At 28.9% G+C, this 15,046-nt stretch overlaps 1 protein-coding gene across 1 annotated transcript in view; it reads right to left on the minus strand.

The window, feature by feature from the left end:
* Positions 1-209: 209 nt before the first annotated feature.
* LOC136979885 (nucleolar pre-ribosomal-associated protein 1-like) overlaps positions 210-15,046 on the minus strand; it is a 37,039-nt gene continuing 22,202 nt past the window's right edge. The window contains exons 12-18 of the mRNA XM_067275910.1: positions 14,530-14,744; positions 13,828-13,920; positions 13,532-13,733; positions 12,451-12,487; positions 6,037-6,107; positions 4,701-4,855; positions 210-499 (exon numbers count right to left, since the gene is read on the minus strand). Of these exons, the coding sequence (XP_067132011.1) occupies positions 254-499; positions 4,701-4,855; positions 6,037-6,107; positions 12,451-12,487; positions 13,532-13,733; positions 13,828-13,920; positions 14,530-14,744 (1,019 nt within the window). The 3' untranslated portion in view covers positions 210-253. The remainder of the gene's footprint in view (positions 500-4,700; positions 4,856-6,036; positions 6,108-12,450; positions 12,488-13,531; positions 13,734-13,827; positions 13,921-14,529; positions 14,745-15,046) is intronic.

Here is a 15,046-nt window from a genome sequence, read left to right on the forward strand (position 1 = left end):
CTGTTAATGACAGGTTTTTGCTATATACAGGTTCCATTATAAACAGGTTTGACTGTATTATGATAAAAAAAATGAAAACTTTTCCTACATTACCTTACCAGCTAAAAATTTAAATTAAGGAATATACTTTTAAAAACATGTAACAATCCCTAGACAATAACTGAAGACAATTATAAACATTCATTAACTAACAAAACCTTCAAGTGTTATATAAAATTTTTTCATTTATTAATAAAGTAATAAATAGAATAAATTATATACACATTTTAAAATTACTTACTTGTATCTCCATAGTTATATAAAATATTATTTGCCTTATAACAGACAATAATTCCTCCCAATTTTCCAAATTTTTCATAAAATGTTTAAAATTTTTATTAAATTTTTTCTCATACAAAGAAATATCACTTAGTTTAGACTGAAAATAAATAGTTTTCAATGATTCTGATGATGAAATTTCCATAAATAATTTTTTTGATAAAGATTCTTGCAATTTATCCTGAAATTTAAAAAGCATTTATTTAAAAGAAAAGCAAGAAATTTAAATATAAATAACTGATATGTGTAACATACAACAATTTTATATAGAAATATTATTTCTTTATTCATAAACACAATAAAACAAATTTATTACAATTAAAAATTAAGGTTTTTCATTATGCAACATTAACAAAAGGATTTAAAAAATTAATAAAAATTTATTAAACTATTAAAATAAGTAAAAATGACAAAAATAATAATAAAGTTAATATTACTTTCATATGCTATTTCGAAACTAAAGATAACATATTAAAAAATAGTTACGAAATTAAATATAATAATGTAATATAAAATATAAACTACTTAATTTTTTAATAATAGATAATGTTCAGACGACAACATTGATTTTCAAGAATAAACGACAAACTAAAATCTTCTTGTAAAATATAGCACTGATATTCACAATGCTATGATGTTTACTATTGGCATCAATATGTGCGCTAAATTCATTTGAGAAACAGAGACAAAATTTTGCAGTAAATCTCTACTATTATCACTAACATCTCACGAACAATGACAATTGTGTCTTCATAGCTGGGATGAAAGTGATGGCGAAGAGCGGTTAAGGTGGCAGCCTGCCATCTTAATTGCTCTGGGGGTCCCAGGATTGAAGCCGAACAGGCTGAAAAATCCTCAGGAATTTTTTGGGATGGTCTGTCTGGATATGTTGGACCCTGTTTCCCACCACCTGGCTGCCCCATTGTGGGCCTGGCCTAACCCATAATGGGCTTGCTAAAAGATGTCCTCTTAGTGCCCAAAGGGCAAAAAAGTTAAAAAAAAAACAAGTGGAATGAGAAAGTGAATATTTTCTAGAAACCATATTGTTGGAAGGGACAAACAAATTAATACCAGCAAAATTTAACGTTCAAGATTCACAGATAAAACAGAATATTTATAAAAATCTTCAAAAATCTGAATCAAGAAATACAGGCCTAGGAGTGCTATTTCCCCTTTGAAAAAGTGAGAAAAGTGAGTTGAAATACAGAAAAAAGTGAATAAAAAGTGAGTGCAATAGTGACAAAACAAAGTGAAAACACAGAAGGAAAACTCAGCAAAATAGCGGTAAAAATTGTTATTTTCTTTTTATTCTGTTATGGTTAAACACATTTTAAAAATTTCTGTATATACTGTAATATAGTAGCCACTCGTTATATTGCGTTTTTTTGGTCCCCCAAATTTTAAAAGCATTTGAGTCAATTAATTTTAAATTACCAATTGCCACTGAATTTCTATTTGCAACGAAATACGAGAAAGAGCTAAATATGCAGAACAGGTGGATAGATCGATTGTCATTTGTTTCCTTTTGATATAAAAATTGTTTATTTATTAGTTTTAAGTACAGTCTCCTTGTTTACAAGTTTCTGTGAATTGGAAATTTCATACCTTTATGTGAATTAATGGTATTGCGTCAATTCACATAAAGGTGTGAAATTTCGAATTCACTGCATAATGTGTAAGGAAAAGATCTCTTTAATTCTGAACGAAAACTTTAAAATTTTTATAGAGTAGTAACTTTATTTTGCTTTTTAAAGAATTTTTACTCTAATTTTATAAGTTTTGATGTTCTATTATATATTCAATATTTATTTTTTTAAATTTTCAATTACAGTATTTATAATTTTTATTGAAAAATATAAACTACACGAATTTCTAATAAGCGATTTATATAGTACTGTATAATAAAATCGCAATTGATGTTTTGTTTTTATATCGACAGTATTTGTCTTTCAATGTCATTCTTAAAGAAACAATAATGCTAAATGATCGTTCATGGTTTCGTATGGGCGTTCGATGTTTACGTAAACGTCAATTAATTCGATATAACCTACGAATAGAATTCAGGATTGAAAAACTAAGCTTATTTTATATCAGAAACACTTGCTGATGAAAGAATAGCGATTCCATAGCATGTATAATCTGTTCAGTAAAAGCCCAAAATTTTTATTACTCGGTTATATCGCGTTTTTTTTCTGTCTCCCGATAACCAGTGGCTTCTGTATTTCAAGTAAACCATGAATACTTGAAAAGTCTTTGGCTTCTGTAAATAATCAGTCATGAAAGATGATGTTCTTTTATTAAGATTATTCTGCATGTTATCAGCTTCCTTCTTTTTCGCTTCCTCTTGCTTTTGAACACTTAACACTAATAAGCATCACAAGTGCTGCTTGTACTTCATTCATGTTCTTGCTGTTAATAGCCTTCTCCAGTTTTTTTGTTTGCTGCTTCTAACAAAACTTAGACTGTCGCATGTATTTCATTTTCTTCTACATTTTTCTGGTTTAAACTCAGTTGCAGTTCCATAATCTTCATGTTACGAACAGCTTTCTTTTGTTGTTCTTCAAAACATTTCTGTGCTTTTTTTTCCGTTTCTCTTATTCTTTTAACTTCTTTTCATTTTCCAATCATTCTTGATAATTTCTATGCATCGAGGAAGCTAATTTCAGTCGTCCTTTGTAATAGGTACAAGGTGTGGGCTTTGGTCATACATGTTTAGTCTCTCCTTAACAATCAAAAGTGAATTAAGCATTCTTTCTAACACTGATGCTCTACCAGGAGAAAGTGCCCGGCATAAAATTGATCCTCTCTTTCATGGGAACGGGATTTTCGATGCTGATTTCACTAATTTGGCTATTCTCAGATATTTATCATTATCAGAAACTGTTTATTTTTTAATGCTTTGAGATGTGTAAATATTGATTTCCAAATAAAATAATAAATCTGAAATAAATATACTCCAAATAATATAAGTAAAATAATATTTTATTAATGATTTCATAAATAAAAAGGAACTTTTTCCTGCAGATGAATAAAAACCAACATCGTTGCAAAGTTGTTAACCTTTGGGAAGCGTGTGAAAATCTTTCTCACAAGCAATTACGTGTTGTACTTTTTACAACACTTCGAATATTTTAATTTATTTGGTAAATTTTATAAGTAAATATGAATTTACATTTTCGTTTACTTTTTTAGTCTCTCAATTAATGAACAATTATAATCGGCATAAGAGAAGATTAAAAAATGGATATTTCACAAGCAAAGTAATCACACATTTTATGAAAATAACACTTACTATATGGAATAATTATACTTGTAGTCAATTTAAACATACATTTATGGGAAGATGTAGATGTGATTTAACCTTAACAATATGCTATGAAATCATTAAAGTAATTTTATTAAACTCAAGTTTATGAAATTATTTAAAGATAAATCAAGTAAAAAAATATTTTTGTAAACGAGAACTCCATAACCCGATTGTTAATTAAAACCAAATAATCTGCCAAATTATTGGGCTATAACCAGGATAACTAAATGGTCAGAAACAAAATCTTTTTTAGTGGTAGGAGGTTACGCTATCATCTCGTGTTAATTTTAATAATTATATATTTTGAATTTAAAAGCGGCAGCAGTGTTGTCAGCTTGAGAGATTAATCCCCCTGTGTAATGTGTTTTCCCCTGCAAAAAGACTTTAGTGATTTTCTTAGAAAACAGCCAAAACCGCGGGATGCTTAGAATACTTATTTTTAAACTCTGTAGAAGGAAATGCAACTCGGATAAGGTAGATTTTGGCGAATAATGAAAATATGGCATGAGTACATAACTTTACTCAACACTGGCTTCTGAATTTGTAATGAGAGGGATTTTTTAAGTGCATAAAAGATTTTTTTAAATACGTTAAATAAATTTTTGTTTCCTATAACCTAACGACACTGAGCTGGCAGTTGCAATTTTGAGTCTGCTCAGGGCCGCGTATTTTCTTCTAAAAAATTCTATTCCGATAGTCCGATAATTCGGCAATTCGTTTGGCTTTAAAATTATTTTTGGTTTGTCCCACATCTTAATTAAGCACGTGAAAATGACCAAAAAAGTGAGAAAAGTGAGAAAATGACCTGAAAAGTGAGAAAAGTGAGGATACTTCAGAAAAGTGAGTACAAGTGAGAAAAGTGAGCGACTCCGAGGCCTGGAAATAATAAAATTAAATAAATTAAAAATACACATAAGATAATTAATTACAAATAAAGATCAAATTAAACAAGTCAACTGTTAAGTTTGGTTAGCATTAAACATATCAAGCAGTTGATGCAGTATTATAATTATGTTTTTTATGACAAATTTATTAATTTAGAACATATTAATATTAAAAAAAATAATAAACTTACTTTATCAATTTGAAATTCAGAAATCCAAAGTTTTACATAATTCATGAATGTAATTGGTAAAACATTATATTTTTGTAATAAAATACAAAGTGGCTTTGGATTTTGTTGGCAATGAAGAATTTCTTGTAAAACTTCTGACAAATAACAATTTATTTCTGAAAAAGTTCATATAACATATTTATTATTAGTAAACAAAAATTTAGTTATTGAATTTTTATTACTGTACTATCTATTAACATAGCAATATTAATATTACAATCTACCGAATATTTTAAATTAAGAATGATTATTTTATACAAGATGGCCAATTATTCACAATATAATACAGTGGGTATGTATGTGTTACATTAAAAGAACTCATATAATGCTTTCAAACTGCTGACAACAGTAACAAAAACAAATTTTGGCATTTCAGAATGAATTCTGCCATCTTTAAAACTTTCACATCAACAGTAAATTTTTTAAAATAAATTAACACATACAATCTTAACTGGATAAAGCAATGCAACAAAACAAATACCATGAGCTGTAGAGTTGAATTATTATTCAATTATTATACTATATTTATGTGATGTTATGTCATTCTGAAATAACACAGTACTATAACGCAACAAATAAATAAATAAAAATTAAAATAGTAAATACAATAAACCTGAATATTTATTATTTATAAGATAATAATAAATATTCAGGTTTATTGTATTTACTTTACTCTATTTTTCAATTTTGTAGAAAATTAATTTTGTGAGTGAATTTTGATAGATTTGTTGATAATAAGAGTAATATTAAATATATTTTACATATAAATTTTAAAAATTATGAGTATTTGTAAAAATAATGTATAATTTTATAAGTAAGACACTTTTGTTATTTTTTGTTTTTATTTTTTCAAACTTTTTATTATTATACACAATTTACATTTTAAATTGTCCTTAAAATCATACATTTTTAAATTAATGTATATATCTAAACATAGTATTTTAGTAAATTTACCTTTGCATTTTATTTTACCCTTTGTGAAATCATTATGTCATAATAATACTTGTTTTTTATATATGTTCTAACTTACAATATTTTTATTTATTTTTTTTATGTATGTTAAAGTGATGTTATATTGTTAATCAGGAGGTACTTGTTGCCTGTGGCATTACCTTCATAATCAATAAACAAATAAATGTATGAAATTAAAAAAATTAAAAAATAAGAGAATCATTATTATAATGTGTCATTGTTTTATTTCCATTTTCTACTTAATGACTTTTTACTGCATACTGACAAACAGATTAAATTACTTTAACCTATTAATTATATAACCGTTTAAATCTTCCATACTAACCATTTATATTTTCAAACAAAGAATTTCCAACTGATTCAAGAGCTGCTGGAACTAAAACACTAAAAAGTCTCCTTAAAAAATAAAAAAATATATATAATTATTTGTAATGTAATTTATGATAATTTTAAACTTTAAATTTATCAGAAATATATATGAAAATACATTTATTTTTATGTACAAATTAAATCACAAATAAGGAATACGAATTAATAAAAGGTAAAAAAATAATAATATGAACACCAATCATTTGTATTTCTCAGATTCTCAACTGTATATCTACTTTTGCACCCCCTCTGTATATATTTTAATGATTGATGAATACACTTTCTTAGGATTGTTATTTCAGAACAAACAAAACAAAGTTCAGTATTTGTTAAGATGATATTAAAATCCAAAAGTTGTCTTTATATAGTAAGTTCTTGAAATGTGAAAGTACAGTACAGTGGTGCCTCGAATAACGGATGCTGCGAACAACGGACTTTCTGTTTGGCCGTTACGTGACTCGAGCAACGGACTGGCTGTGAACAACGGACTTTCCGGCATAATTGATGACTGCTCCATGGGTGTGTTCTTTAATAGCGGTCGCTCTGCATCTCCGCTACTACGGGAATGCGCTGCTGTTTGTAGGCATTTAGGAACGACGGTGAAAGAAAGAAAGATGGTGGTGCCCGCACTATCGATATTATCGTGATGGAGGAATCTATAATTCTAAAATATGAGCTTTTAAAGGCAAAAGAAGGGCCCTAATTGTAAAATTTAACCATAAAATGGATTATTTGTTGAAAGCGCATTCAAAATAGCCACGAAAAAAATTAGAATGCGGGCTACCATTCGAAAAAAATTCGTAAAGACATATTATCGCGTGCACTAACTTGCGCTTTCACAATTTCTAAATTTTCATTCATAAAACCACATAATGGACCCGGAAACGAAACTATCTGAGCCATGGAGGACGCCATGTTGCTTTCCACAATAAACTACTGCTACAAGTGGCCGTTTTTGCCGTTCGACGGCGCGCACTCCCACCGGAATTTAGGAATGCGTTCCACAGGAATTTTTAAACGGATGTCGCTCGCGAAGAGTTACGCGGAGGAATAAAAGAACGCACCCCATGTTCATTTTTTTATGATACAGTACGGTTATTTTATGCTGTGGAATGAATCAGAGGTTTTAACATGTATTTCTATGGGAAAATGCATTTCGTATAACGGACGTTTCACTTAACGGACGTGCACCTGGAACGGATTACGTACGTTATATGAGGCACCACTGTATATTCATCTTCTAACATTAATCTGAATAAAGTAAAACATCAATAAACTATAAAAATTAGTTAATATCATGACAAAATAGTTCTATAATTGATGTAGCATCTTGCAACAGGTTTACAAGTTCTTACTTCATGAATTGTGAAACAATTTTGTCATAATATGAGTTTGTTTTTATAGTTTATATTAATCTTTAGAACTGAAAGTTATGAAGCTATATTTCATAAAAATTTTATAGTATTTGTAAATTTTTACTAATATCTGATAAAGCAGTAAAATTGTTAGATGAGATTAATAATAATAAAAAAGAAATTTATTATTGTAAATAATAATTTACCTAGTGCTTTAGACATTTGGAAATTTAAATTGACAGATATCCAACAAAATATGAATATAGCTTTAAAGTATTCAAAACATTTTTTAAAATAGCTTCAAAAAATTTCATATAACTTAAAATTGAAAAACTAGGTCAAATAATAATAAAAAAACAATATATAAAATGAATATATTACATTACATCCACTTCTTTATCCCTACATTTTACATATGTTCAGTAAGTCTTGCCAGGCTTGTGGTAGACTAAATTTGTCTTTATTATTAATGCAGCCTCCTATTTGTCCTTGCTTGTAAATTTCTATGGCCTCTGATGATTTGAGTTTAGATTTGTTAAAAATTATTTTTAAAAGTTTAGCTTCACTCCAGTTTGGTATTACATCTGTACTGAACCAAAGTTGTTGTGTATTTCTTTTTTTCAATATCATACATGTACTCATTAATTCTAGATGTTAGAGACCTACATGTAGCTCCAATGAAGGCCAGATGGGTAATAAATCTGCTGTCAGTTATCAATATTTTATAAAACTCCAGGGACTCTCAGCCTGCTTCTTGTATCTTTTCCATTCATTAAAAGTTTGAAAACAGTAGGCCGCTGAATGTAAGTTACTTTATAGTTTATATCTATGGCAATTTTAGAGTAGATGCACAACATCTACTATAAAGTTAGAGTTTATACTTTGGCTCAAATTCTAACACAATAGAAACCTGCCTGGTATCCTTATTACAATCAACCTTTTGCCATCCTTCCTCTATGTCATGCAATACATTCAAAATCATACAAGGGTCATTCATATCCATGTTTTTAAAAAAATATTTGTGGTAAGAAGTATTCAAGCACTACATAAATTATTAGTTATCACATTTCCAGCTTCTGTAAATGTTTTTGATAAATATTAATTATAAATACTTTTATTAAACAGAAAATAATACAATAACAAAATTATATTCATTATAATGAATACAATATGAAATTGATATTACCAGTAGATATTCAATGAGAAATCTTACTCCAAATAAAGCAAGTTTGATATATTTTTGGAGTTTAGTGCTAATAATTATTATATTTATTAAATTACATTCATAAATGATTTTATAGTTTTATGTATAATAGTAATATTTTTTAAAGAATCCAAACCAAATAGTAAGATCCAAAAATCTTATAATAATAAAAACTTTATTATATTAATAATTTTTTAAATAATTTTGTTCTATTTTTATTTAATAAATTCAGAAAACAATATTATAAATCAGAAAGAAAGCTAATATATTTGTGAGGACCGAATTAAGCCGGCCAGTCCGATTTTAACATTTTATAAATGAAAATTATCAAAATTTAAATTTTTATTGTTCAAACCTCTCGAGAGATAACGATCAAGATCAGAGATAGCGATCAAGATTCGAAGGATGTACAGCCTTCCGCCGTCAAACACGCTTCCCTCCTCTCCGGATCCGACTTCTAAGTCACGGAGCCCGAATCATCACCCTCCGTCGCAATTGGTGGTCGTAGTGGACGCGATTGGGAGTATAAATAGGGGGGAGATATCTGAGAATGGGGTGGCTGAACCTAGGACGACAACAAACGTCCCGTCAAAAGCGAGGGCCAATCCGAAGACGAGCCGGACCATCCCGCCGCCCGAGACCACCACCAGCGCCGAAGAACTACCGGCGATCGCTATCGATACATCGACGAGGTATGATTCCCCCAACCAGTGTGAACTCTCTCTCTCCCGCGATTAGGGACGGGATGCATAGTTTTGATGTAGTAGATTCTATATTCCAATAAATCTTTATCTGTGTTGTCCTGTTACTACGGATATTGCCTTTTCTATATCGACGACCCCACACGCTTCCTCCACTCGACCTGACAATTAATTACCCGATCCCGACAAGTCGGGATATCGTCCAAAATTACCCATCCCTGACAGTGGGGTGGGTCTTGCCGACCTGTTCGCCGACAAAAAGGAGGCACAACTCCGTCCTACCTCCGGCGTTCCCCACATATTTGTCTAATTTTGAAAATGAAAAATTTTATATTAGATGCCAAACGATTACCAGTTTAAATTGGGCTACAGTCCCACTACTAATAAATACTAAGTAATTAGTATTTATTAGTAGTGGAACTAGTTATTCCTAAGTAATTTTGCTACAGGAATGCAGCCTGATTTAATATTGTAATCGTTTGGCTTTGATATGACCATTGGGCTTTAAGATATTTTTATTTATATTAACGCGTTCAGCCCTTAGCCCGAGATATCTCGGGCAAGTTGTATAGCGTTACAAAAAATGGGGTCCTTTAGGACCCCTAAAAAAAATTTTTTTTTTTTTTGATTTTTCGGATGTTTTCTAAGTCTCCAAATTTTTTGAAAAATTTTTACCCGCGCGAAAAAATTTTATTGCGAGTTTAATTAACCTTTAATGACACGCAATTAACGCTTAATGGTTTTTTTATGGGATTTTTTTTATAAAACTTTATTCATCTTTCTAAAGTTCTAGTGCGTCGATTTTACTTCGGTAAAGTTATTTAAAGCTATTTTCTGATGTCAAAAACAGCATCCAATAGTTTTTTAATTTTTTTAATTAATAGATTTTATTATATATACGTTTAATTAAGTCGGGGGGGTCGGAAATTTCAATTAAAATCGTAATTTTAAAAAAATATTTAGAAATATACCGCCATCTAGTATTCACCCTACTTTTTACCCTTCTCCTCCCGAGAGTTTCATGAGAATGTCCCGCGAAAGACGACACCAGCTGTTCTCAAGGTCATCCAGCTGTGTAAACAATGACACATCGGTGTCAAGTTTCGCGCTAAGGCGAGACAAAGGAAATTATACTTTGAAGCTTTTTCTTCAAAATTAACACATTTCTATAATTTTTTTTTCGTTTTTATGTTTAACTACATTAAAATTAAAAAGTATTTAATTCGCCGGAGTCCCAAGGAGTTAAATGATTAATTTTTCATAAATATTACATTTTTATTAGAAAACTTTTGATATAATTAAAGTTCTAATCATATTCCTAAAAGATTTCTTTATGAATTTTGATAAAATTAATGAAGACTCCAAGAGACATACAAGTGGATGGCATGATGTTGGGGTCACCAATTTTGATCAAACTTGGTAAGAATATAGTGCATCCCCAATTATTGACATGTGCCAAGCAGTAAGGAAAATTAAAGTTGAAAATTGCACAATCCCTTAAAACCTTTAGAATTTCTATAATTTTTATAGTGGCCAGTGACTCTGTGGGAACATGCCAGTTTTTAATCAGGTGGTTGGTGTTTCAAATCTAATTGGTATCAATGTGTTATATTTATTTATTTATTTTTTTTATAAAACAATATATAAACTAATCATTTTAAGATCAACTCCTTTTTAGAAAAAAGCAAATTTATTATACAAAATTAAAACTACTAATAAGAAAGTTTTGTAAGTAATTCCATAATATATTTATTAAAATGATATTACAAAAGAACTCAACAGTCAGGTGTTTTCTAACATCTGCAGAGTTATGTATAACCTCTTATGAAGAACTTCATGGACTTTAGTACCCCGAGTTCCCTACTGGCACAACAAACAGACTCAGTCAGATTGCACTAGAACACTTTGCAAACTGTATTAATATCAACTTGTTTGGACACTTTCTTATCATGTGTTTTTCCTTACATGTAAGCTAGTTTCAAGCAGTCCTATGCCACACTATTATTGCATGCCTCTCTGGTAGTTCTTATTGGTACAGTGATACCTCAGTTTTCGTTGATAATTCATCTGAAAACAATTGACAAAATCCAAGGTAGTTACTTCCATATGAATCAATGCAAATCCAATTAATTCGTTCTAGACAGTCCAGAATACATACCAAAAACACATTTTATAGAGAATTAATACAGCGTTAAATACTAAAAGCAGTAAGAAATTAATATAAAAAAACTAATCTAAAGGAAAGCAATGGAATTGTTTGGCTAGACACATGGAGTAATGTCTTGTATTGTAGAAGTTAGTTCAACGTGCGCTTCTAGCCTATATCGCCCTGTGGTAAAGTGTGATGTAATTGTCATGTAATAGTAGCTGTATGCATTTATGATTGTCTTATCACAGGGAATAATGTCTTCCGGGAGGTCCATTTAAGGGTAACTGGCACCTATTCAGACGTTACAGACGTGGAGAAAACCTGGAAAACTCCACGTGACCAGCCTGTCCTGACCAGCCCGTCCTGGCAAAGTGCAAACCCACGACCGAACTCCCAGTGTTCAGGGAACGGAAACATTGGCCAATGGTGGGCCATCATGAGGTAATGCTCACAGAACGAGAAATAATACCACACTGAGCTGGAAAACATGTGGGTCACCCTTTGTTTTCACAAAATTGGGCACACCGACAAAATTTGAGACAAATTTTTCTTGAAAAAATCAATGAAACTGAAACCAATGATAACCAAAGTCAACAAAAACCAAGGTATTACTGTATTTTCATTAGAATTTTCTTTGCACTTTCATTGGAAACTTAAATCTGCCAGTAATAAAACTTTACTTTCTGTTACATGCAGAAATTTTGACTGTCAGCTATGCAGAAGAACAGCAGTGCCATCTGCTGCTGAAGTGTCACCATAGAAACTTGTAAAGGTTCTTTTTGCTGTAAACCAATTTTTTGGTCAGTGTATGCACTGACTTATAAGCTTTCTTTATTAGTAGCTTTTACCCCAAACACCTTGTATATCATGAATATTTATTTAATTATATTTTAAAACCCAATATATAATTACTTTTTAAATTTATGTTTAAAGTCTTTTATAGTATTCAAAAACAACTCACATTTCTGTATAATCAAATTTATTATTATTAGAAGTACCTGTAAAATGAAAAAAGAATTAAATAATAGAGCAACATTATTATTTCTATGCAATTTTAAATAAACAGCATATTAATACATAAAAGTTAATTTAAAAATATGAAATTTGTAGCCATATTAATTATGTTCAATTAATATTTGATGAAACAAGTTAATAATTACAATATCTGGAAGTAAATATGGAATATTTGCAACTACTTACAAATATAATTTTAAAGTTAATTATAAATTACAGCTTTAAATGTTTTAATCCTTTAATTTATTGAATTTAAATTATTTTCAAACAAAAATATAATATAAATTTTACATGACATATGATCATAAACTCTACTACCACTGAAATATGAAGAAAACAACAACATTTATTATCAAATGAGTGGTTAAATTAGTTTTTAATAGAATATACTATTGTATATTCTGACTACACAACTAATAATCTAGTAAGAACTGACAGTCTCAGATAAGACTCTTTTAAGTTTGGTTTTATATTGTAAATTCATGTTTATTAATACTGTATTTATTCTAATAAACAGTGTGTTATCTAAAACATTTCTGAGCTTCCAACTGTGCTGTTTATTAGATGCACTTACTATTAGAGGTCATCTATTATTTCTATTCTTTGAAAATTGAGTGTTGTTATTATTCGAGGGCAACTATCAATAGAATAAATGCAGTAACTTTTTTCACTTATTATTATTTGAGCAATAATGCAACCCTAAACACACCTATACTTTATTTTAATATATGGTTAGGATGACAATGCTGAACAGACTGTGCAATTTTTCAGTTTAAATAAGCCTTATCTTTACCCTATAGACATAGACATATTTACTATTAGAAGATGGTGCTTATAACTTTTTTCATCTTGCAGCTGCATTGTTTATTACAATAAATACAGTATTCTGTTCTGTTTGAATAAACTAATATTCTATAGTTAACATTTCATAAATAATAAGCAATATGAAAGAAATATGAAATTATATAAAAATTTTCACATTTAAAAAATATATATAAAGAAATCAATAAATATATAAACTAACTAACCAGACTGAGTATTTGAGTGTAATGCTTCTTTCATGCTATCAGTGATAATGTTTTCAAAATATGATGATTTATAAAATATCAATTCTATTACTTTTTCAAGAAAAGTTATCATTTTATGATGATACTGCAAACATTTTAAGTTTTTTAACCAAATATTAACTTCCCAAGATAATTCTTCATGCAGCCCAAACCTAGATAGAAACTAATAAAAAATAATATTAAGTACAAGTATATATGTAAATAATAATTTTAATATTTTAAATTTTTAAAGCATTAATAATAATTTAATAACATACCTGTTTTAGAATCTTTGTACTGAATGCAACAAGACTTCTATCATTTATTTTTAAACAAGCTTCAAGAAGAAATTTAACAGGAAATTCTTCTACCTAAAAATAAATAATTTAAAATAATTTTTTAAAAGAAATTATTTAATATGAATACTGATACCGGCTGAGTGAGTAAATGAGTGTGTTTGTTTGCATTATAAATTTCCAAATTTTTAAGAACTTTCTAAATTATTGTTATATATTATATTTATATGTTATTTTAAATAAAATTAAACATTAAATTACTTTCATATTATGATATAATAATAATAATATTATGAAATAAATATTCTTAATGTACACATTGGACAACCAGATGGCTGAGGCAGTTAAGTTGTCAGCCACAACTCTACAAGACATGAGATCAAAACTGGATAATCAAAAGACTAGGAATTTTTTAGATTGGTTTATACTGGATACATCAGGTCCTGCCCCTTACCACCTGAATTCCTCCATTAAGGGCCTGACCAAACCCATGATGGGTATAATTAAAAAAAGTACTCTTAATAAACAACAGAGCAGAGAGAGTTAAAAAAATTTATACATTATAAAATATACGGATTTATTTTACATCTATATTTTTCTAAATAAATATATTATATTTCCATAGCATTGAAATGTATATAAACTTCATATAAATATAAAAACAACAAAAAATAATAATCTCACCTCATTCAAATTTATGTAAGTCAAAAGCTTTAAAATATCAATCTCAATTAGTGTAGCATCATCTTTTAAAACAGAACAACATTTTTTTATTTCTAAAAGTAGTGTCCTTATCCTTAGTGGATTATTTTTAAATGCATGTGGATACAGTTCACCATACAATCCCACTATTTCAATTATTTTCTTAAAATGTTGACAAATTGTATAAGTTGGAAGAACTATAAATAAAATATAAAAGTAAGTAAATTTAATAAATATATTATTTCTGACAGAGCAATAATACTTTATATATTAATTTTAAATCAGGAGTCACAGCAGTGACTCCCCACCAAGTAAAAAAGTCACTGGCTGACTATATAAACAAGAATTAGAGTTGCCGATTTCTCTGCCTCCTCAAACACCTTAAGTAATTCCAAATATCTTGTTCGAAAGAAAATTGTTTTCTTAGGTAGTGTGCAAGATTTTCTATAAAGTGGTTGCCAAAATAAAAGCAACTAAAAAGTGCAAAAATTGCCAAAAA

This window comes from Centruroides vittatus, unplaced genomic scaffold (genome assembly GCF_030686945.1).
Source record: "Centruroides vittatus isolate TY-2023 unplaced genomic scaffold, ASM3068694v2 contig_651, whole genome shotgun sequence".
Taxonomy (NCBI): domain Eukaryota; kingdom Metazoa; phylum Arthropoda; class Arachnida; order Scorpiones; family Buthidae; genus Centruroides; species Centruroides vittatus.